Source organism: Cryptotermes secundus, unplaced genomic scaffold, assembly GCF_002891405.2.
Source record: "Cryptotermes secundus unplaced genomic scaffold, Csec_1.0 scaffold197, whole genome shotgun sequence".
Taxonomy (NCBI): domain Eukaryota; kingdom Metazoa; phylum Arthropoda; class Insecta; order Blattodea; family Kalotermitidae; genus Cryptotermes; species Cryptotermes secundus.
The window spans coordinates 1,119,234-1,144,942 of NW_019744107.1; the positions used below are offsets into that span (position 1 = coordinate 1,119,234).

The 25,709-nt window shown below is 40.2% G+C and overlaps 1 protein-coding gene across 1 annotated transcript in view; it reads left to right on the plus strand.

Moving 5' to 3' along the window:
- The first annotated feature begins 260 nt into the window (after window positions 1–260).
- Window positions 261–25,709, plus strand: part of LOC111874385 (aristaless-related homeobox protein) — a 68,136-nt gene continuing 42,687 nt past the window's right edge. The window contains exon 1 of the mRNA XM_023869854.2: window positions 261–522. Coding sequence (XP_023725622.1) covers window positions 381–522 — 142 coding nt within the window. The 5' untranslated portion in view covers window positions 261–380. The remainder of the gene's footprint in view (window positions 523–25,709) is intronic.

Here is a 25,709-nt window from a genome sequence, read left to right on the forward strand (position 1 = left end):
ATGCCTGCTCGAAATGTTTCCTACAGCCAATCAAAACCACGCTCTACGGATCAGCTTTGTCAACATCCCCCCTCCAAGCATGCAGTCATAATACAGTGGTAGCGCCAACGACGAGCAAATTGATTAGTTACGGGGAGCACTATTGGTCTGTTCATTTGTACCACGCATGCTCATTGGTTGCTCGTGGAACATTTATGACTTTCATCTTGGTATTAGTCGCGGAGACGGGAGCGGATGTAGGGGAAGTAGGTTTTGTTGTAGTGAGTGATAGGGGAGTTTAGGATTCATTATCTAAGTGAGTGTTATGTGGAGGGGTTGTAATTGAGTTGGTGTAGCGGTTACTCGCAGTCTGACAGTGTCTGCGGGGTGGGAAGGTCAGAATGATGGATCGGACCGGTACTCAGCACCACTCCGAGGAACTACCAGCAGCTACAAGACCACGCGGTGTCTACAGCATTGATCAGATTCTAGGTACCGCCAGGAATCCCGCAGATGACGGGAACCTGCATCAGTCAAAAGACGGTAAGCTTCAAGTCTGATGGCACAAATGTCTGATAGTTCGAATCCTGTTATTTTCATGTGTTAGATTGCTACCAGCTCACACCTAGTGTTCCAGTTATCTTCACAGAAGAGGGCTAGGCTCATAAAGCCGAGGAACTAAATGCATAGGCCTAAAGTTCAAACGACTTAAGAAGTTTCATGTAAAATGTATGCCTCAACGACATCTTTTCTGTAGGAGTTTTACACGTTGGCAAATTTAATTGTTTTTAATGAGGGTGACGTACCGACAGTCATTATCTCTTGGTTTCTGTGTTGTGGGGCACCGTTATTCTAGTGTATCGAATTAGTTATAGGCCTAATGTAAGTATAGATCAAATTTTGTAACTTCTCCCTGAAAAATGAATTTTACAGTTGTTTTTAATATTCGAGGTTTTCACAGTGGTGACTATGAAGAATGCCGTCTTCTGGAATGTGGCACCGTGTAGATGTTGTGTGGATAGATGTTTCGGAGGAAGGTATCGTCTCCATCTTCAGGGTAGAAAAATTCGCCATATCCCACAAAACGGCATTCTTCTATTTTTGTTGTTTTCCTTCTGTGTCTTGTCATTGGCTAATGGAATATTTAAGTTTTTCTTTCATTTTATTCGTTAGAACAATGTCTTGAACCAGTTTATTTTAGAAAATTTGTTAATTTTGAATTCAGATTATTTAATTATTCTCCCAATTGAAATATTGTTAGATACATAAGAAAGAGTGTTTACGGTGTGATTAGTGTCAGTTTGCCTTAAAGCCGCGTAAACGGTTTAAAGAATAGTTTGATAAATGAAAGGAAAGGAGATTGTCCTTTGGTGTAGCTGTCATTTGCATCGTTAAACAGTAACATTAAGCAACACAAATGTTTGTTCAGAACCCATCATGTAATAGAAAGATTTATAAATAGGCATGTTATCCGTCTTTAACTTACAAAACCAGAGGCTATATAATTGGACTTTCGTAACGCTTACGTTCCTAGACGTTCTACACAGAGTTAACAGAAAACTGGGTGCAAAGACTTTTCACTTACTTTCTCATACACAGCGGCCCGGGTTCGATCCCGGGTTTGGTCAAGCGGGATTTGTGGTGGACAAAGTGGCGCTGGGGCAGGTTTTCCCCGAGTACGTCGGTTTCTCCTGCCAATCTTCATTCCACCAATTACTCCACAATCACCCTCACCTATCATCTGGGGCTGGTACAATAGGCCAGAAGTGGCCACAGTACAAGGGACTTAGTCCCACCCCACTAACAATAAAAAAAATACTGTTAAAGTAATCCTAAGTCTAGCCGGTCACGGTAGCCGAGCGGTCTAAGGCATGCACTGTCTTCGCTCGCTCGGAAGCTGGGATCGTGGGTTCGAATCCCATTCAGGGCATGGATGTTTGTGTGCGTTTTTCTGTGTTTGTGTACAGGTAGAGGCCTTGCGAAGAGCTGATCACCCGTCCAAGGAGTCCTACCGAACGTGTAAGATCTAGAAAAACCGAAAAGGTGAACGGAGAAAAGAAAACAAGTTCATGGAGGTAGGCCTAGGCCCACTGGGGCTGNCACTGGGGTTATAGTGCCAAGGAAAAAAAAATCATAAATCTGTCGTGTACAAGGAACATCGTTATCTCTGAAGCCCATATGCAAAGTAGGTCTATATTGTGTACGAAGGAGAAATTCTTGTATTTCTTGCACATCTAAAAAAACAACATCATAAAATCTGATTCTTATTTACGACAACTGACTTGTTTTCAAATAATATGCAAGGAAAATCTAAGTTTCTGTCGATCTATTTAGTATGGGTTCAGGTTGGTTAAAACTTTTAATAAAAATTTTTTATTTGGAGTAAGTGCATATTATATTGAATGATCAGAATTTTGGTACAGTATTCTGTAACTCCACTTTTGAAAAGATACGAACGTTTGTTATCTGTGTTAAATCTGATTATAACATTGCAAAATACAGGTGACAAATTCCATCGTTTAAGTTGTAGAGAACTCCGTTTCAAACAGGCTTATTTTGGTTCAAGAATGATATTTTTTTGCTAAAAAATAGCAAAATTATATACAGTTTTCTGAATCATTCTATTTCAGACGTAAAACAAGATAATTGTTGTCATATGTTTTTACAACGCATTATAGACCTGTATGAGAAACTATTATGATTATGAATAAATCGATCTTTAGATTTCGGCGGATATACAAGCCTTACAAAACAGTCGTATATGCAGTGCACTCTGTCTGTACGTGTTATCCCTGTGCTCAACTAATTAAGCACTGTGGATGAAGGTATATGGGGAACTGGATGTATAGACCCACGTATTCTTGACCTTGGCATTAGTTGGAAACGAGTCTTCACATTCACGACCCGGCTGCTTTGCCCTAGGGGAAAGAGTCACCTGTACGCGTTGAGGTATATATGTAGGGATGGACCAATGGATGGCTGTACGTCTCGCTATCTCGTGAACGGGTGGACGAATTTGTACACATTCTTATTTTGTGTGTGAGTCTGAACACTTGAGCACAAGAAAAAGAAAAAGATAATAATTTTATTCTTATTTTTAGATATCACCTGTAGATTTCGTCTAAATTACGGTGACATACAAGTATATCATGTTAGGAGACCCTTGTTACAAACTGTTTATTACTCTATCGATTACTCGCAGTCGTTATACCGACTGGCTACAGGCTGGACGACTGAAGGTTTGGCTACAGGCTGGACGACTGAAGGTTCGGAGTTTGAGTCCCGGTAAGGTCAAGAATTTTCTCTTCTCCAAGTCGTCTAGACCGACTATGGGTTCTACCAACCCCCTATCCAATGGATACTGGAGACTCTTTCCTCGGGGGTTAAGCGGCCGGGGTGTGAAGCTAACCTCCAGCTAATGCCGAGTTCAAGAAAATGTGAATCTATACATCCACTTGACATACACCTTCATAGCATATTGCTTAATTAGTTAAGCACAGAGACAATTTTTCCTTACAGTAGAAGGGCCCGTTTGTTATAAATTTTCTAATTGCAGAGAAAACAATTCTTTATTAGCATATATAGAAATATAGTATATAGAAATCTAACATAGAATGAAATTATTTAGAAGAAATAGTGAAGCTTTAATAAAGGATGATATGATTCATGCATGTTTAGGTTGTAATATAAGTTCTATTGCAAACTCGTGGGGATTTCATCTCTAATTAATGAAATATAAGGAAAGAGTCCATCCCTAATTGGTTCCACACATTGCCTACATAAAGCAATTTTATACGATCGAATAATGTCGACAGTGTCAATAAAGAAAGAACAGCTTTCACGGAGAAATTAAAATAATTGCAGGCCCCATTCTGTGCAGATCTTCCCAGAAGATACATTTTACAATGGAGTTTCAAGCCATATCTAATACGTTCCTGTTTATTTCCTAGTGGAGTTTGCTGTTTGCATATACACCACAAATGATTATTTTGTAGTATTTATGGTTCTAACAGCGGTGGTTATGAAGAGTTAGCTTCTGGGATAGAGCTTCGTGTAGTCAGTGAAAGTCAGGAGACTTTTCGGATGAACAAGTAGCCTCCATAGCTCTGCCTGCTGCCTGTATCATGCTGATTTCTTGCTCGCTAATTCGTAAACCCCAGAAATGGAAGTCACGTGTCCCTTCGAAACGTCGGTTGACTTTCACAGGACTATACCGTGTTATATCACAGAAGACAGATCTGTTCAACGAATATTTTGTAGCTGAATACGCTTGAAGTAAACAAGAGCTATGTACTGATAGAATGTGCTCAGATGTATTTTATGATTTTCGTGGAAACTTGAATTGAAGCTGTCGTAGAGGTATTTGACCGTCTTATTACCTACGTAGACCTACAGAATGTCATCTTGGGTTATACGTGTTTCAGATTAGAACTCTCGACACCCTTCTACTGAGTTGATCTCTATAGACATCTATGTTCGTTCTTTGAAATCAAATAAAACTATGCAAGCCTTCACAAACTAGGTCACTTTCCATGATAAATACTAACCGAAGTTCATATATCCACATTAAAACATCAGTATTCACAAGATAGACATGACACACACTGAAACAAAATACAGCTCGATCGTTCATGACCTAAGTAACTTATGTTTATGAATAGCATTATCATTAAAAAATCGTTGCTATGGTAACCCGAAATTGCTTAATTTCAGAACTTTGGCTCACCTTTACAGAACTTGTCTGTGCGTGTGTGTTGAGGGGGGGTTACTGTTAACAAGATCATAAACTATATCTTTTATTGTGCAGTCTTGAAATTGTAATAATGTATTAGAAAATTGTACATTTTTTAAATAAAAATATTCTCCACACAATATAAGAATAATGTATAATATCCATCCCATTAATATTCATATCTATATTAAAATTATTTTTGGACACAGACGTAATCGTTTTTTTCTCTTTAGATGTACGTAGTTAAAGCTATAAGTACGTAAGATACTTGACATCGTATTTACCGAGAATATTTCTTTTTAATAGTATACTTCTGACATTCTTCAATAGATACAGATAATCGAAATAGTTCATCTTGGAATGTAACAATTTCATAGGACCACAAACTTCAGCATTTGGCGCCCCATTATTATCTTCTGTAGGGTGCACTTAGGTGTCTGACATGATGTTTAGAATGGACAGTGTTAGGCCTAACGGGTTTGTAATGGGCACGTAATGTTTCCTATGAAATAGGAGCTCTAATTATAAATGTTGTTCAGACGACATCTCGGGACAACAAAAATTTCAATTGTCATGACCTAAGACAAAATGCTGTTCATGATACACAACAGGAGTCCGACACTAAGACCAACTGAAAGACCGCCAGCCGCAACTTAATTTTAACTGACTTCATACTTCAAAGAGATAAGCCAAATTTACTTCTCAGATTTTGTTTAATAGTAACTTTAATTAAATAAGTTATTGACAACTTTTGTTTCAGTTCTTGTGTACGTTAAACAAATTTTTAGATCCAGAATCAACCACCCTTCGGAAACAGTTGGAGGATCAATGTGAAACTTAGTGTGTATGTTTACTCTTGAAGCATCCATAGCCTACATATGAAACAGTTATATCAGATAGGCAACTGTTGCTGGAAATAATAGCAGTGCTCTTGAGGCAGTCCTGTAATTCAAACTACGATGCTTTTCTATTATAAGAGTATTTTCGGCTGCTTCTGCACCAAGAAAGGGCCACGCTATTCTCCGTTATTTCTATTATGAAGACTATTAGCATTATTAAGTGCCGGTATAGAGCAGTCTGTGGTAGAGGCCTTGCGACGAGCTGATCACCCGCCCAAGGAGTCCTACCGAATGTGAAAGAGCTAGAAAAACTGAAGTGAACGGAGAAGTTCATGGAGGTAGGCCTAGGCCCACAGGGGCTGTAGAGCCAAGGGGAAAAAAATAGAACAGTCTGTATAGCGACTGACTAGGGGATCAACGACGGGGTTTGAGTTCAAGTCCCGGCAGATTCAAGAATTTTCTCTTCACTTGGTCCAGACCGGCTCTGGGGTCCAACCAGCCTAGTATCCAATTGACACCGGGGGTAAAGCGGCCAGGGTGTGAAGCTAAGCACTCACCTCCAACGTGTGCCAAGGTCACGAAAACGTGGGTCTATACATCCACGCCCTCATACGCCTTCATGGCATAATGCTTAATTAGTTATGCAGAGGGACAACTTTACCTTTCATTAGCAACGTTAATTGTCATACGGGAGGCTGACATGGACCTGCTTCTCGTGCTAAACGTGCGCTTCTAAATGTAATGTAGATTCAATTCTTTCGCGGAAACACCGCTTAGGAGTGCGACTGAAGATGGAATTTGACACAAGGTTGTGTTCATAAATATCCTGCACTCCTGTTATACTGCTGACCTCCGGCTCTCTCGTCTTCCACTGAACAGAAGCTTCAAACATACAGAGGACAATTTTCTAGTGTTACATGGTTGTCAAAGCAAATGAAAAACGAATTCACCGAAAAGAAAACTGTTAAAAGAAAGTTGTCCCTTAGTGACATTTAAATCAGTTCTTTCCAAATATTTTCGTATCTCGGTCCTGGTGCTGACTATCCTGACTGAGGATGTTCGTGTATCTCCTCAGTTTCTCCATAACACTGCCGACTCTCGATTGCCCTTGCATCTCTTCCAATTCATTATCCGCTAATGATCCTTAGAGTCCGCATTACAGGCCTAATGTCTAGGTCTAATCCGAGGTACTGACAGAGTTATTAAATAAATGAAATAAATAAATACATAAATATAAGATAAATTTGATAAATTAGTATCTCAAGTTTCCACCATTAATTTCAACGGGAACATAGTGTTAAGTCAGTACAAATATTAGTGTGATTTTTTTTCTTCGGTTTTGTCTCACAACTAACCCAAAAATATATTCTGTAATTTGTTTTGTATATTGTTGCATATGTGATATGTAATATAACTGGATATCGGCACCAATTGGCCAATAGGTTAATAAAAATTATATTTAACATTCCTCTTGAGAAAAATTATTCTTGTGTGTTGCAGTCTTTGCCGATTACAGTGGCCGCGCAGTCTAAGGCATGAACTGTCTTCGCCCGCTCGGACACTGGGATCGTGGGTTCGAATTTCACTTGAGGCATGGATGTCTATATGCGTTTATTCTGTGTTTGTGTTGTACTGTGTGTAGGTATCGGCCTTGCGACGGGCTCATCCCCCGTCTAAGGAATCCTACCGACTGTATAAAGATTAAGAAACTGAAATAAAAGAAACGTTTTACTGATGCCCTGTGACCCAGAGGGAGCAGCAGGATATATTGAATGAATGAATGAACGCACGATGCAGTATTGGTCTTTTCGTAAATTTGAGATTATTGTGCTGAAATACAAGCAGGAACAGAGAGAGAATAAATAAACTGATCCTTGAACTATGTGAATCTACAGCAACGCGTTATGAAACCTGTTTTCGATGCAAGAGATAACGTAGGTTTATAGAAAAATTGTAAACCAAGCGTACTACAAAAGCGTGTATTGAAAAAAATTAAAGCGTTTGTAATATTTTTGACTTAGAGAAGAAACAATTGTCTGTCAGTGCGAGCGCGCGTGCGCGTGCTTGCGTGATGGAAAGGAGTGGCTCTTTAATTTTAAATTATAGATTGCAATACGGATCTGACCATTCAAAATTTCCGCGATAAGTGCATTTCTCGAAAATGTCGAATAACACGAAAACTCATTGTATATCAAAAACTTTTCTGACATTTTCAGTGCTAAAATGAGTTATATTCCCAAGGGTTCGCGTGTCAATGGAAGGTCTAAACTTAGTGTAAGGTTTGATGTTTTCATGGCGGTGACTATGAAGAATGCCTTTATTTGGGGTGTGGTTCTGTGTAGATATATTGTTAACCGACGTTCCTCCCAAAACGTCGGTTCACACAATATCTACACGGCGCCACATCCCAAAAAAAAGGTATTCTTCATCGTCTAAACTTAGTGACTGTGAAATTTATATATTTAGGGAAAGAAATAACATTATAATATAGAAAACCATGTATTCGTATAAACAGGTTTCTAAGTAACGAGTTAGGGAATGTGGAATTCAACAAGGAAATCATTTTAATCTGGCCAGTAGCTGTTGTTTCTGAAGATCAAGGGATCTCATCTTTGCTCCTGTAATTTATTCGTTTCTTGTTCCATTTTTGGGAACAGCAGGGGGAAGGCCCTGCTTAGCTGACTGTTAGATGGAGTTAGTATCGATTAGTGAAGTGATGAAGGAAACAAATCCAGTTTCCGAAGTATATGTATGCCTCAAATACCTCATTCCAATTTATAAGTTAAGAATACGTGCAGTTTAATGTCTGCGCTCGCTGATCGCTCCTACTTGTATGACATGTTTCCTTCTTAACAGATTTGCCAGCTCCGTTAGAATAATTAACTCGTCTCATGTTTATGTAATGGCGATAACTTGAGCAAACGGGAAGTGCGCAATGAAAGCTAGTTCACCTTTCGGCCGCGCCATAGCTCAAGCGGTTAGTCGCTGGCTTCCCACCGCGTCGGCCCGGGTTCGATCCCGGGTCGTGTCAAGTGGGATTTGTGGTGGACAAAGTGGCGCTGGGGCAGATTTTCTCCGAGTACTTCGGTTTCCCCTGCCAATCTTCATTCCACCAAATTCTCCATCATAATAATCATCCGGGGCAGGCTACAATAGGCCAATCAGTGGCCGCCGTGCCGAGTGGACCCAGTTGGACTCCAACCCCCACTAGGCGAATTAAAAAAAATTAATTATGTCCCCCTATGGAATACTGCAATCTGACTCAAACCCAAGAAAATTGGCTTCATTCAGCAATGAATTTATTAACTAATGAATATGGTTCCAAATTAATACGAGTATAACATTTGACTTATACGTACGATCTCCAACGGGAGTAAAACGTAAACAGTATTTCGTTAATTTTCTACGCGCATAAATCGAAGCTATGGGCATCACAGAGAACATCCAATTTACCCGAGTTAGTTGTTTAAGACCTTAGATTTATAGATCTCCAAAGTTAAGAATACCGAAGTGAACGGAGAAGTTCATGGAGGTAGGCCTAGGCCCACTGGGGCTGTAGTGCCAGGGGGAAAAAAAAAGTTTAGAATAAGGGAAGGTATACCTCCACTCTAGCTTACTTTTAAAAGCGTGCTTCTTAGTTAAGCACAGATATAACCCTACGTTATAGCTGATGTATACCATGAGTTCAGATGTTGAGAGAGATTATGGAAAAAATAGCCAAAAATCTGGTTATCGGGTTTTCTTTTTTCAGTGGTTTTTCCTGTCCTTCCAGGACCCAGGCTTCTTATTCAGTTCCGTAATCATTTTTCACAGATGGTAGGACACCTTGGACGAGAGAGCAGCCCGTTGAAAGGCCGCTACCTAAACACAGGGTAACACAAACACACACCAAATATCCGTATCCTGAGTGGGATTCAAACCCGCGAAGACAGTTCATGCTTTAGACCGTGCGGCTACTGTGACCGGCAGTTATTAGGTATAGATTGCCGTAAGTAGATTAGTTTAAAGACACCTCGGTAAATTAATACAAGGTGTTAAAAAAAGTAAAAAGTAAGTAAATCTATCCTTGTAACAGACCACAGAAGCCCAAAGGGTTGTGAGACATCGAGGCTCATAAACTTTCCATAAAATCGCTTCACAGATGGCTGTAATATCAGCCTTACGCGCCGCCGGCCGCCCTTTATCCCTCAGGAAGGTTCCTGATACTCTTTTCTTTTAGAGGCTGAGTAGACCTCAGGACCATAATGAGACTGGAAGGAGCAGTAATTGAAAATTCCAACGACCTCATCGGGAATCGAACTCGCGACTTTTCGGCTTGTAGCATAGTGCCTCAACCATAAATTTTTGGAGAATGCGAATGAACCCCGTGAGGCTTGGACATGGTGTGACGGAGACGGAAGGGAGGCAACACGTATAAACGACTGAAGTGGGAATATTCGGATTCGTGAATGAATAAACAAGAAACAAAGTGAAATCATGAATTAGTATTGAATTACAGATAAACTTGAGGACAGAAATATAAAGATCAGTGTATCCGTGATAATACTAAAAATGTGTTGTTTATCTGATGATGATGTCAGTAAATCAGGCTGTGGCTTCGAATGATTGGATGATAGTGAATAATGGATTTGAAAGCGTGTGGAGAAAGAGCACTTATAGCCTAGTTTTACTTACTTTTCCTGCATTTTCTCTGGACGTGGAAAGGAAAACCGCGAATGACCTCAACCAGGAGATCTGGTGTCGTGGACAGATTCGAGCCGGACACCTCCTGGATCGACGTTAGAAGAGTAACGCTCAATTTACTCTGTGCGATGAATTCGCACCCCCATTTTCGTTCATGTGATGAAATATGCGCAGTCTATCTACGGCTTTACAGCCCTTTGTTGGACTTTGGCTACTTTTTCAGTTTCTTAATCCTACACGCAGGCGGTAGGACTCCTCGGACGGTGGATCAGCCCGTCTCAAGGTCGCTACCTACACACAGAACGACACAAACACAGAATAAACGCACACAGACATCCATGCCTCGAGTGGGATTCACCCACGACCCCGATGTTCGTGCGAGCGAAGGTAGTTCATGCCTTAGACCGCGCGGCCACTGTAATAGGGTAATAATATGCATAATTATGTCAAATATTGAATGAATGTTACATTTTTCTATAAGTAATCTTGTTGAGTCACATTAGTTTTTATATTATCTTTTCGTTAATTGTTAGTTATATAGTTAGAAATCAGTTGGAGTTAATACGTAATTGTATCATTATCTTCTGTGGCAGAAATTCAGACAAGTGAATACTGATTGTCAGTTCCGTTACAGAAAATTGCTCTGGCGCAAAACTGTTCATACTATGTATCGATAGAAGCAAATAAATTTGCCTTTCATTTCGTTAAATTTTCACAATATAGAACAAGTATGCATATACATTACGTAAAAGGTCTACGCCTTAATGCGATCTAAACATCGTATTTCTGTTAATGAAATTTCAGCTTATGATAAGCGGGTTTTGACGAAATTTAAATTAGATTTGAGAGTAACGTAAAATGAATGTTTTCACCTATATGAACCGGAATTACATTGTTCGACAAGAGTCCACTTTGCAATCATGAAATGGACGAAATTAAAACAAAAGTCCACAGGATACTAAGTACGTAACGCACTCTAAGGAGGAAAAAGTCATGATTTCACATTCAAGAAGGCAAGAAGAAACGTATATAAAAAACTAAAAAAATTGTAATATTATAGGCGAATAGTACCGAAAACACATGAAAACATAACAGCGGACCTCGGAAGACAAAGATCACCTACAACACGCGACAAATAACATAGAATTTTACATTGTAACAATGAGATAATTTTTCAAAATTTAAAAATGTTGTTATCATTTTAGTAATAATTACGTGTATTATAATGATCATAATGTTTTAACATTAATATATATCCTTATTAGACTATTCCAACAATATGAGACATATCTAATGAAACTGCCTGAGGATGACCCAAAATATGGACCGAAATATGAAGCAGTTATTAAATAAAACCAATTTAAACTATTAGATTGGTTTAATTTTGAAATATTTGTTATGTCGACGGCCAGAGTATCACAAATAATGACACACAACAGGATGCAAATAATAAAGATTTTTCGACAATGTACGAAATATTTTAGAAGTTGATCACTTGCATCGGAGATGAACTGTGGAAAGAGATCCCTCTTTCTTTCACATAAGTGATAAACTTAAAGTCAGAGCAAAAATAGTCTTGAAAGGATTCTGACGATGGTGTATACTGTACTTCTTTTGGCTTGTTTTGGACTTCATCCGTCGTCTGGTATGTAAAAGACAAAANATAGGCTTAAAGACTAAGTAACTGATTCTACACAGCGGAATCCTTCATGAGAAGATAATAGCCGCTTAGATACTCAAGATATTCTCCGCGTTTCAGGGAACACTAAGATTAGTTACTTTGCACTGGCCCTTGGTCTGACATAAATTAACCCAGACGGCGCCCTCGCGCCCTCTCGCCACGTGACGGCAGGTGTCGGAGTATAAATATACAGGTGTATCAATAACGACCAATGAGGAATCTGAAGGATTCTGAAGCCGGTTCAAGCATTAAATTAACAGGCTATATTAAATGCATAGGCTACACGGTATCCTATCCGAAAATTATAAGGGTCATAAATTGTAGTCTTAGGAGTCTCTTGTAGGCTTTGTCGTGGCTTAATTTTAAAGAGTACTTTATTGCTGACTGCTGATGAAAACATTGGAAAATTTGACAGGTTATTCTGTAGGTACGGAGGGCTCTTTCTCCGGAATTAAATTGACAGAAGCATAAAGCTGACTACTCAATCTATCCAGTGCTTAGTTCAAGGAGAGTGGCGCCATACCTCCACTGCCCATATGTGTTCGTAGCATTACGCTTAAATAATTAGGCATACCGTTCACTTCGGTTTTTCTAGATCTTTCTCATACGGTAGGATTCCTTGGGCGGGTGATCAGCTCGTCGCAAGACCTCTACCTGTACACAAACACAGAAAAATGCACACAAACATCCGTGCCCTGAGTGGGATTCGAACCCATAATCCCGGCTTCCGAGCAAGCGAAGACAGTGCATGCCTTACACCGCTCGGCTACCGTGACCGGCATATTTTAACTTTACCTTTGTATAATAGGATACAAACCTGTTATTGACAAAGTTAACCAGGAATAGATGGCCGTATTATTTCGTTTATTAGCCCATTTTCTTTCTTTAAAAAAATAAAAATAAGCTTATGAAGCCACCTTCCCGTCTGCGTGTTCCTGTATCCCCTTATTAATATTTGAACGCCAGAATTAATATTTGTTAAACTCCATACGCATATTCGGGCACCTAACCCCATCTCAAAGGCGTAATTCATAATTCCCCGCCCCCCATCAGTAATACCATCATTACAGCCTCTTGAAATTCTGAGGCAGAATCTTTATATTACTTGAACTGCTGCATCAATCTTCACGAAATTTGGTATGTTTATCATGCCATATAAAGCCATATCATTGGCATATTCTATGTATCTCTTAGATTAGTAATGCCAAATTTACAGCCTCTCAAATTGTTCCTGTAATAATCGTGATGTTTTTTTTTATTGCTAGTGGGGTGGGACTAAGTCCCTTGTACTGCGGCCACTTCTGGCCTATTTTACCAGCCCCAGATGAAGGTGATTGTGGAGCAATTGGTGGAACGAAGATTGGCAAGGGAAACCGAAGTACTCGGAGAAAACCTGCCCCAACGCCACATTCTTCACAACATATCCCAATTGACCAGACCCGGGATCGAACCCGGGCCGCCGCGATGGGAAGCCAGCGACTAACCGCTTGAGCTATGGCGCGGCCCTAATCGTAATGTTACTTAAATGCCTGAACCGATCGTCATGGAACCAGGTACGTCTATCATGTCACCTTCAGCCTATTTCAGCGGTGGACTTGGTAAATCCGTTCATTAGTAGCATCAACATTACAGCCTTTCAAACTGCTGATGCAAGACCTTGATATTTCTTGAAAGCCTATACCAATCTTCATTGAACTTGGTAAGCATATCACGTCATCTGAGGCAGTGTCAATGGTGTACATGATAAATCCCTTTCCCTGGTGATATCAACAATACAGCCTCTCAAATTGTTGAGGTATTACTCGTAATATTTATTACTCGAATACCTGAATTGGTCGTCATGAGGTTTGGCATGTATATCTCAGAAATTCGTTGTAAAGCTTAATAAAATATTTTATGTCTCGTAGGTCTAAACGACTTCATTCTAGGGGAGCTCTTTATGAAAACTGAAGTAGGACTCTGAAAATTGTTTGAGAATTTGCATTATTTTGTAGTTCTCATGTTCATTTATTGAAGGTCAAAATCAATTAACATTTTTCTTTCAGCTTATCCGTTGGCCCTACTACGCTGAACTCTTTGGCCGGAATACGTGTCAAGTGACTTGGTGCGGCATTGTGGTTATAAATAAAACTTCTTAATTTTTATTTTTTGGGGGGGGGGGATAAGAACGTATTTTATATTTGCTTTTAGGAAACTGATGAAATTCTATTTATTTCCTGTAATTGACTGGTTAGACCTATGCAGGATTCGATCAAAATTCAATTGGTCTCTTTATAGAGTCTCCTTATATTACATCGAATCGAAACCACTTGAATGCATTTGGAGCCAAAATATGAGGGCGGACAAAGAAATATCCCTGTTGTGAGTTATTTTATGTACATTACGCGAGGATATTTACAGAATTACTGGGGTTTTGGACTTTTTCCAACCGCCGAAATTTTAGGTAATAAAGGACACGACTTTTCGGAAACAGATGCAGTTTCCGAAACGTCGTGTCCTCAATTACCTAAAATTCCGGACGATGGAAAAAGTCCAAAACCCCAGTAATTTTGTTTCAACCACCATCGTCAGAACCCTTTAGAATCTAGATGGTATTTAATTAAGCAGTTATTAAGAACATTTGAATTTTACAACAATACCTGTATGTATTTGTGGTACTATTTCTTCAACGAAATTTTGGTTTTGTTGTTGGTGACTAAGAAAGCGCAACAAGTGGAATGTGCTAAAATGATATGAAGAGAAATGAATTAGCACCCTCGCAAGTTCAAGGAAGCTAGCATAAATATTTCACAGGAGAAAGGCATACCAGTTATGTGAGACCGCATTAGTTGGGGAACCTCGGTTCTCGTGTGACCACATCTGCCTCACCTGATGAAGCACATTGAGCTTCCGCTGGGCCGTGAACGAATCTTTTCAGGAGCGCCATCTGGCCGACAATTAGGGCCGTCTGTTAGAGATCCAGCGTGGTTTGAGATCACTCCTGCGCTCGGTAGGTGTTCGACCGCAGAACGCAAGACGTTCCCTGCCGATAGCTTCCGTATGGTCGCTCCTAAATAAAACAAATATTCGTAAACCCTTGCTTTACGATACTACATTGCCGGAGGCAGTATTTCTCTATTGGATATTCGTGATGTCGGCTTGGTCTGGCGACAAACAAAGAGATTTGAGTAAGGGCAACGAGTTTGATTTGTATTTCGAATGTATTTGGTTCGACCCTCGGATATACTTAATGTGTTCTGTCTCTTCCTCGGTGAAAATAGTGGTATAACTAACCAACTCTGCGAAACTGAGTCCTACTGAGGGGCAACTAGTTGCTCCGGAACTGAAGAGTTTCCAACTTCTTATGAAACTGGAATCTATCCAGTCCATACCACCCCATCCTATATCTCTAAGATCCATTTTAAAAATATTCTCTCACTTACATCCAGGTCTTCCTAGTGGTCTCTTCGCTACTGGCATTTGCTGCATGCATTCCTATTCTCCCCACGTGTGCTACATGCACTGTCCATCTCATCCTCTGTGATTTGGTCATTTTAATTACACTTGGAGAAGAGTACAAGCTATGGAGCCCCTCTTTATGCAGTTTTCTCCAACCTCCCCTCATTTCACCTCTCTTCGGTCCAAATATTCTCCTCAGTACCCTGTTCTCAAACACACTAAATCCTTGTTCTTCCTTAACAAATACTGGGATAAAATCTTCAAATCTGGAAGTGCAACAGGCTCAGTCACGAGCCGACTCTGTGACACGACACGTACACAAAATTTTGACCTTTCAGCTCAATGGTCGTAAATGGTTCGAATCTCGGCCAGGTCACAGGCTGTGCTTTCTCAATTTTGGTGGATTTGACTACCTCTGTGGTCTAGTGGTCAGAGTTCCTGGCTACAGATCCGGATGTCTCGGGTTCGATTCCCTGTACTACCTGATTTTCTGAAAATTAGTGGGTCTGGAGCGAGGTCCACTCAGCCTCGTGAGGATAACTGAGGAGCTACTCGAATGGGAAAGTAGCGGCTCCGGTCTAGAAAACCGAAATTAACGGCCGTGAAAATCCGTTGCGCTGACCACTCGACACCCTCTTTCCGCAAAAGTTGGTCCAAATGCTACCGAGTTTGTTTTTTGATTAGTTCCTCCAAGGAAATAGCTCACCATCATTCCTTCCAAATTTTTCCCCATTCTAAAATCGTTTTACCATTCGACGCTATATAGTCTCGGTACTGACAGCATCATGGATCATTCGGTAGCGTAGTTAGTTTAGGCACTATACTACAAACCGGAAGGTCGGGGTTCGATTTCCGGTGGGGTCATTGGATTTTGCAATTGACCTAATCATTCTAGCCGCACTACTGCACTGGGGTCAACTCAGCCCCTAACAGAAATGAGTACGAGGAATATTCTTGTTGGGGGGTAAAGGGCGGCCGGCGCATAAGGCTGACAACCTCACCGCCATCTGTGAGCCGATTGTCTAGAAAATGTGGGAGCCTCGACATCTCACGACACTATGGGCCTTCACGGTCTGTTACAGGGATAGCTTTGCCTTTACATTTCTACCCACATTGTCGTAAAACAAGCTACAAAAGGATGCGAACCGCCGGTACCAGCTACATCTCATCTGTTCCACCGTCTCACCAGTGGAGCTGCACAGTTCTATCTCATTCTTTTGCATCGTTCATTTGGGATCGCTTCGCAAACATTTACCTTCTCGGTCAAATGGCAAAAGAATAGACCACGAATAAATTACATACAGGATTATACGAGTCTACGATGTCTAGTAGGAATTTGCGGACGTTTCCTTCATCTTCAGATGGAAGAGCAATTCAGACAAGCATTAGACATTTGTAGAGGCACATCACTTTACCAGTCAGCAAAATAGAAATAATAAAAACAAGGACCTTGATCCTTGTTGCTCCTTCTTTACGAAAAAGAAAACATCTAATGTGGAAGTCATGTCTGTCCGTCTGCGACCTAGTGTCTGCACCTAAACTTTCGAACAGATTTAATTAAAATTGTGTATGGCGGACTGGTAAAAACTGTCCGGCCGTTCCAATTTTCAGCCACATTTATCCATAAAGGAAATTAATTTAAAGGAGAACATAATTTGACTTTCTCTATATCCTACAAATCGTTTAGTAGAAATTATTGAAAATCGATACTGAAATATTTATACTAAAAAAATATTTCAACTTTCCGGCTATATTGACTCATAATAAATCCTGGTCATTTTTAAAAGTCTATGTGGAAGACTAGTCAAATTTGCCTAGAAATTTTCTTATCCATTACAGTGATCCATAATAGAATTTTATAAAGCATGAACAGTCTTCGCTCGCTCGAAACCTGGGATCGTAGGTTTGGAATCCCACTCAAGGCATAGTTGTCCGTGTATGAATTTATTCTGTGTTGTCTGTGTGTAGGTAGCTGCCTTGCGATGGGCTGATCACTTGTCCAAGGAGTCCTATTGTCTGTGTAACAATGATTACGAAACTGAAGACGAGGACAGGGCCTAACAAAGAGCTATAGAACCATTGATGGATGATGGTTGGATAATAGAGTTTAAGTTTACACAAAACAATACATGAAATTTTCTCATAACTCATAAATGCTTCAACAGATGTAGTTGAAATTCGATATGTGAGACTTTTCAGTCATCGAATATTATTCTTTCTCGTTTTAAATAAGCATTCTTTGCATTACGTCATATCTTGCTTTTGGTAACTTTCTTAGTAAACCTTCTAGCTTATCAATTACCATGTTCCGTCTAACGCAACACAGAGAATGTATAACATTCAGTTTATTTTATTAAAATCACAACATGTTTCGACCATTTTATCTGGTCACCATCAGGTGAATACAAATGCTTAACAAGTGCTCTATTGAATTACAAAACGCTTTACCTCTCATATGTGTCCATATTTACAATGATTTCTCTTTGATGACAGTTCTAAGTTTATTCCCTCTTACCAACTTCAGGCATTACCTTCCTAATTTTTTTGTCAATGCTCGAGGATTTCGCTTCTTAATTTCCAAGTCTGTTTCGCATTTAGGCGTCGTCAGTAAAGTTTCTTCCTGACCCCTCTTTATTTCTTTGAAGCAGTAATCAGTCGAGGAACAGACGTGACAGTTTCAGGTTTCAGTGCTAGCAGTTTCTATTTGCGTTCGCGATGTTAACCTTTGCCGTAGATTCTGCAGTTCATAATGTTTCTATTGTTGATGCTTCGGGCCCTCACTGCGATTATCCAGATGTTGATGGGTCTTCTGCAGCGCATGATACAATCTTTGCTGTCCCTGGAGGAGGAATCCGGAGTTTGTACCTGTTGCAAAAGCAAAGGCTCATTGAGGAGTCTCTCCTGGAGGCCATGTAGTATATGGAGCTAATGCAGTCGCAGGGATTATAGAACATAATCTAGAAACTACGCCCTAAACATAACAACTGTAGAACTTAGAATAAGAAAACCTCTTCCATTTCCATCGCCTACTGTGTGGGCTCACAGTTCAGGGGTTTTCAATCTTTGGTCTCTGTGCTGTGGATCCATAATCTAGTTTGGAACACACTTATTGTTGACCTAACATAGATGCGAATGAATTATAATCTCTTTCTGTGCTTTTTGTTTTCAATTGGCCTCTTGGTCTGATGTAGCCCCGGGAATTAAAACCATGCTACCGTATAAAAATGCAGAAGAGGGATATTCGGGGGGGCTATGCCAGAATGGGCACATTTTATTGAATACAATAAAGGTCGAATTACACAACTTAAACCCATTCACTCGAAAGCAGCTTTGCTCATTCATTAATATGAATGCTAGCTTCACGTAAAGCGGTTTTCAATTAAAAGACTCGCACTGAAGTTGGGTTCACGTTCTCTTGTTGGACGTATCACACACGGCGACCCTCGGTTCGCGAAGACATTGATGGGCACTAGAGCATGTGACCTATAACAATTAATCGGCCAGTCGTAGTTAGTGCTCTGATTACATTGGTTTGGAACCGGGAACATCTTCATGCCTGTCCAGTGAACAGGTATAGTGTGCGCATTGCCTGTCCATTAGGCAGGTAACAGCCACTACTCTTTGTGCATCCAGCAACATTATAGGTCTATAGACTGTGCGTTCAGTAACTTTATATAGTGCATGTTGGACTTCAAATAACCAGACTATATTATGCGGGTTGTGCAACCAGTACTGTTTGTGCATCCAGTAACATTATATAGTGCATGCTGGACTTCAAATAACCAGACTATATTATGCGGTTTGTGCATCCAGTAACGTTATATAGTGCATGCTGGACTTCAAATAACCAGACTATATTATGCGGTTTGTGCATCCAGTAACGTTATATAGTGCATGCTGGACTTCAAATAACCAGACTATATTATGCGGTTTGTGCATCCAGTAACGTTATATAGTGCATGCTGGACTTCAAATAACCAGACTATATTATGCGGTTTGTGCATCCAGTAACGTTATATAGTGCATGCTGGACTTCAAATAACCAGACTATATTATGCGGTTTGTGCATCCAGTAACGTTATATAGTGCATGCTGGACTTCAAATAACCAGACTATATTATGCGGTTTGTGCATCCAGTAACGTTATATAGTGCATGCTGGACTTCAAATAACCAGACTATATTATGCGGGTTGTGCATCCAGTAACTTTAAGTACCGGTAGTGCATGTTTTGCATCGGGAAGACTACATTTATATTTTTGGGGTCAAACATTCAGTAAACATCTTTCCATTAAGCTGATTTTCAACCAGTGACCACATTATGCTGGTATGTATAAATTATTGGGATCCATGGGAATCTGTGTTTCTTATGGATTGTCCACTCAATCAACTCATCTAATGGGATTACGGAATGCAAAAATTCAACACAGCAAAATCCAGTGTCCGCCACAGCAGTTCACGTCACATGATCATTATGAAATTCCTAAAGACTTGTAAGATTTGAGGTTTTCACAACGGTGACTATGAAGAATGTCTTCTTCTGGCATATGGCGCCCTGTAGATCTTGTATGAACCGAAGTTTGGAGGAACGTATCGCCTCTGTCTTCAGGTTAGAAAAATCCGCGAGCTAAGAACCAGCGTGAGCAGGTGAATGCAGGCGATACGTTCCTCCGAAACGTCGGTTCACACAAGATCTACACGGCGCCACATCTCAGAAGACGGCATTCTTCCTTAAGACTTATTTAATTTCCTTATCTTAGTTTACGTGCGTAAGACTATTAGCTTAATGTGTAGTGTAGTCAGTCAACTCACAGATCTCTGACGTCGCGCCTGTGTTTATGCATACGGCCAAGCACCTAATCTATGGAAAACGCAATGTTTCTAATGTTTCATTAAATTTTGTATGCCTTAGGCTATTCAAAGCCTCCCAAAACCTCAATTTTCAGTTTCCTCTAATCAAGAAATCCGATACGAATATTTGAGGTACGATTAATAAGAAAACCACTTATTTTAGGCTAAGATGGGAGTAATATTATCACCACTTACTTTAATCTGAGAGGGGAGTAATCCTTATTAGTGACACTTAATTTAGGCTTGGATTGGAGTAGTACTAGGCTGAAATTCAAGCAATACTAGCACCACGTTCATCAGACTGAAATGGGAATAATACTGTAACAACTTCGCTTCCTCCAAATACTTCAAATGAACATCATCTTCCAATAGCAATCAAGATTCAAAATAAAACAGTTCCGATCCCTACCTGCATTTTCCTAAGAAGACCCTCCATTGAGCTATTATGATATATATATATTAAATCGTAGTGTCACTTAATATACACTTACTTACTTACTCATGGAGCCTAGCCCTTCTTGAGGAGCCGCCAATTCTGCAGCTACTCAAGAATTTCCCAGCATTTCATGGAACCCGAAGGTTTATTACCGTGTTCACAAGAGCCCTCCACTGGTCCCTATCCTGAGCCAGATCTATCCAATCCGTACCATCCCATCTTATCTCTCTAAGATCCATTCTAATATTGTCCACCCACCTACGCCTTGGTCTTCCCTGTGGTCTCTTTCCTTCTGGCTTTCCCACCAATATCCTATACGCATTCCTCGTCTCCCCCATTCGTGCTACATGACCTGCCCACCTCATCCTCCTTGACTGTCACTTAATATACACACCAGAAATAATAAAAATTAATTTTCGACAATTCATTGCCACCTGGCTGTAAATCCCTTAGCCCCTAATAACCAGCCACACATTATTCTGAATTTAAATCGGAAACCGACGAGCCCACCATTAACGCCTTTGTGTGCAGCTTAAGTTTAACCAAAATTTCATTCAATACGTGTATCGGCATTGGAAATGTGTTTTCGGCAAAGGTGAACTTGCAGTGCCGCCATATGACTATCACATAGTTACTTACACAGCTTTCTCTTTGGAACATTGCTATTATATCCCATGTAGACTTAAGTATTTATATAGAAAGACCATTATGCTCAAAAGACTATGTAGCATCCAATGGAACATGATTGTCACTCATGTACGATAAGCATCCCTGGACTTTCGAAAGTACCATCCCGTTATCAACTGCGGGCAGCGCAGCAGGTACTCAAGTTCTTCCTACACTCAGCCTGTTACCACGTTATTCTATGACGTAATGACGTCAAGAGAGACCGAAGGTAGTGAAGGCGTACATGTGAGTAAGTAAAGTAAAGCTATTCCTGTAACAGGCCGTGGAGGCCCATAGGGTTGTGAGATATTGAGATTCCACATTTTCTACAAAATCCGTTCATATATGGCTGCAAAGTTGTCAGTCTTACGAGCCGGCCATCCTTTACCCCCAAGAATATTCCTGGTACTCATTTCTGTTAGAGGCTGAGTCGACCACAGGGCCATAGTGCGGCTGGAAGGATTAGGTCAATTGAGAAATGTCTAATGACCTTATCGGGATTTGAACCAACGACCTTCCGGCTTGTAGCATAGTGCCTCAATCAACCGCGCTATGTTATGTGTTCAATGTCACTGGGATTCTGACTGGTGGCAACTTTAGCAGAGAACTGCGTAGTTACTTCCTGTGTCTACATTCATGGAACTGATGCCTTGTCAATGAAGTTACTGAAGCAATACATACATGTGCAATGATAAAGGTTATATTTTCATTGTGTCATTAAGATAGTGAAAGGTGACTTATTTTGCTAAGAATTTTGCATTTACTTTGGGTCCCCCCTTTACGCATTCGGTGTGCTCTTCATGAAATTAGTGAAGTAATACACAAGCGTATGTGTTTTTTTTTTATTGGGTCTAGAATGGTATTTGTTGGTTAGTTTTGTTAAGAATTTTGTACCTACTTTACGTTTCACCATTTCCGCAATTGGTGCCTTGCCCACTTTAGTATGCGCTCTATGGACGTTTAATTTCTTTTATTTGTGGTATATTTACCTATCAGAAGCTTAGACTACATGGCATCGAATTATAGGGTGATCAATAAATAGGGAATTTGGAAGAATTTTGTAGGAAGATATTTTATCTTGTCCTCATTTGAGTTACTGTTCCAGCATTTACCTGGAGAGACTGAGGAAATTTGATCGGTGTCCTGACTAAGAATCCAGCCGGTTACCTCTGGAGAAGCATAACTGCTTAAGCCAAATCGTCACTTCTAGGAGCATCGAGAATGAAATATTCAGCTGATTTATAGTAAAGTCCAGTGGTTGTGTCCTTTTTTGACACGGCTGTGAATCTTTGGCCTCTATGAGAACAAGAAATATATTGAGCAGTTAAGTAACGAGAAACTATTCAACGAAGTACTGTTTTATGTAACCCCTCTTTGTCCACTTCATCGGGTCAGTTTTGAAGCTGCCTCCCCTCCAGTAAGGAAAGATGTTCCTATGCTTAACTAATTAAGCACTCTGCCGTGCAGGCGTATGAGGGAATGGATGTATAGATACATATTTTCTTGACCTTGGCCCTAGCAGGAGTTGAGTATTCATATTCACGTCCCTGCCACTTTCCCGCTGGGGAAACAACCCCCTGTACTCATTATATAGGAGACTGGGTGGAAACGAGACCCGGTCTGGAAGACACGGAGAAAATTCTTCACCCTACAGGGATTCGAAATCCGACGCCTTGGTCGCTCAGCCCATAGTCAGTCGCTATACCGACTTCTGCTCCAACTCCAATACTTATAACTTTTCTTATAATACGCCATTAGGGAGGTACAAAAGACCCAGATGGTGCTGAAATGTACTGGGATGCACCAGCTTCTTCTTTATGCTGACGATTTAAATCTGTTGGACGAAGACATAAATAAAAGCTCTATTAAAAGCTAATAAGGAGGCTAGCATAGAAATAGATGCAGAGAAAACCGTAATATATTTTACTATCCCGTTACCGGAATCTATAATGTGGATTCAATTAATAGATGTAAGATGGTCCGTTAGCACCTACTCACGCTGGTTCCTCGCTCGCGGATTTTCTTCTCTTTTCTTCTACCCTGAAGTTGGAGGTGATATATTCCTCCGAAACGTCGATTAAGACAATATCTACACGACGCCACATCCAAGAGGACTGCTTTCTAAAAGTAGCAGAGTTAAAATATGGAAAGAGCACTTAACATATCGTTACTCATGAAGAAATTAAGAACACACTGAACTGGGGAAATGCATTTTAGTATTGAGTACTTAATCTGTTGTCTTCTTCTTTGCAATTTAAGAACTCAGGTGTCTGAATGTAGAAAAACTGTAACTTTTTGTGTAGTTTCATACAGGCGTGAAACTTTGTCTCTCACTTTAAAGTACGTGCAAGTTAAGAACCGAATACTAAGGAGAATATTTGGTCTTAAGATGGAATAAGTAACGGGCGTTTTCATGATTTGTACTCGTCAGTTCTTACTAACATGACCCAGTCAAGGAGTATGCAATGGGAGTGACATGTAGCACACACGGGAGAGAAGGGAAATGCATACAAATGTTTGGTAGAATAACCTGAAGGAAAGAGACTATTGTAAAAGCCTAGGCGTAGATAGATGGATAATATTAAAATTGATCTTAAAGAAACATGATCGTGAGTATGACTGAATTAACTGACGATAAGTATTTCGTAAGGGGGTACGCTGTAGGGTAGTTGGTTGTGGCACTATGCTACAAGGCAGAAGGTCACGGGTTCCAGTTCCATTGGGGTGGATATTTTCAATTGACCTAATCCTTCCAGCCGCACTATGGTCCTGGGATCGACTCAGTCTCTAACAAAAAGGAGTGCCAGAAATCTTCCTGGAGGCAAAGGGCGGCCGGCGTGTAAGGCTGACAACCTTACCTCCATCTATGAGCCGATTCTCTAGATAATGTGGGACCCTCGACGTCTCACAACCCTATGGGCCTTCACGGCCTGTTACAGGGATAGCTTTACCTTTTACTTGAAGAATTTCATATATTTTTGGAATTTCCTGAGTAGTTGAGCAGCTATTGGATTTTTAAGGACTCAGCTTAATTATTTAGTTAATCTGCATGAAATAGGAGATTCCCACTAATGTGAATACTAAGGCTGCGTTCTTTAGGAATGTGACGTCGTGTAGTTTGGTAGTTAACCAACATTTCTGAGGAACCTGCTGTCTACGGTATCTTCCCTTAAATTTAGGCAATATGTCCTTCCGAATCTTTGGTGACTATCTCCTACAGTATTATACAACGTAACATCCCAGGAGACCACATTTTGAGTCAGTCAGTCTCACATTCACTTATCAGTAGATCCTGTCACTCCGTCGTTGATCTATGTTTGCACCTTAAAAAGCACTGGGCTAACTGAAACTCCAATATTAATATTTAAACAACGAGTTAACTATTAACTTGTGTATAAATCTATCGAACTGTATTACAGGAATGAAGAAATGTACACATTTCATTTAGTGCGTTAATGGATTTGTCCCTTAAGTGATTTAAAATGAATTGCGTAATACATGTACACGTATAATAGGAACGCCATAGTCCACATCCCGTCAAAACCTCTCTGAGGAGTCAAAAGATATGTTTCTATATGAAAGAAATTGAAGTGAATGAAAGTTACTCAAGTCGTATGTGACGTTCTATTTTTATGTAATTACAATATTATTTATTCATAAAATCACCATTCATTCATCAGTAATCTGTCAGACGACAGGTCCACAGTCTCTTCCAAAACAGTTCGTCCACTTAATGCGATCTTCTGTTTTTGGAAAGAGACTATCCAGGAAAAGTGATAATGTGGTAGTTTTCCATTTGCTTTCCACATCGCAGTACAACAGCCGTTCAAACCACTCTGGTCACGCCTGTTGCTATAAGAACTTGAACCATCTCGAGCATCATTTGCTCTGTGCTTCAAGTCGCTGCTGATGCCTACCCTTTGACCTGTCCAGCAAGGGAGGCCCTGCCAGTAGCTACGCTACCGCTGGTATAGCTCTCAGGGTCCTTGGCATACTCAAACCCCTTCACCACGATAAGGTGGAGACACCAACGAGGGGAAAATCACCAATACAACTTTAAAATATATATGACACTACCACATGTGGTAGTCTGGCGGCCTGTCTGTCTGTCTAACCGTTCATCTGTCTGTCTCTGACGTGATCCAAAATATTGGATTTTTTATCTTCCTCTCCTGTTATATACAATACATACACGTATAAATTTGATTTGGAAAATTTTCACAAAAAGTCAAGAAAATTCCGATTTTCAGCTGTATTTTCCTGCAATAAATGTGCTTTACTTAAGTCCATAAATGAATTTCTTCAATGTATCATAAACCATTAAGATAATTAAAAAAAACAGACCGTAATTAAGTTTGATAGGAAGGCTTATGACTGGGAACTTTTTTTTTCCTATACGTTATGG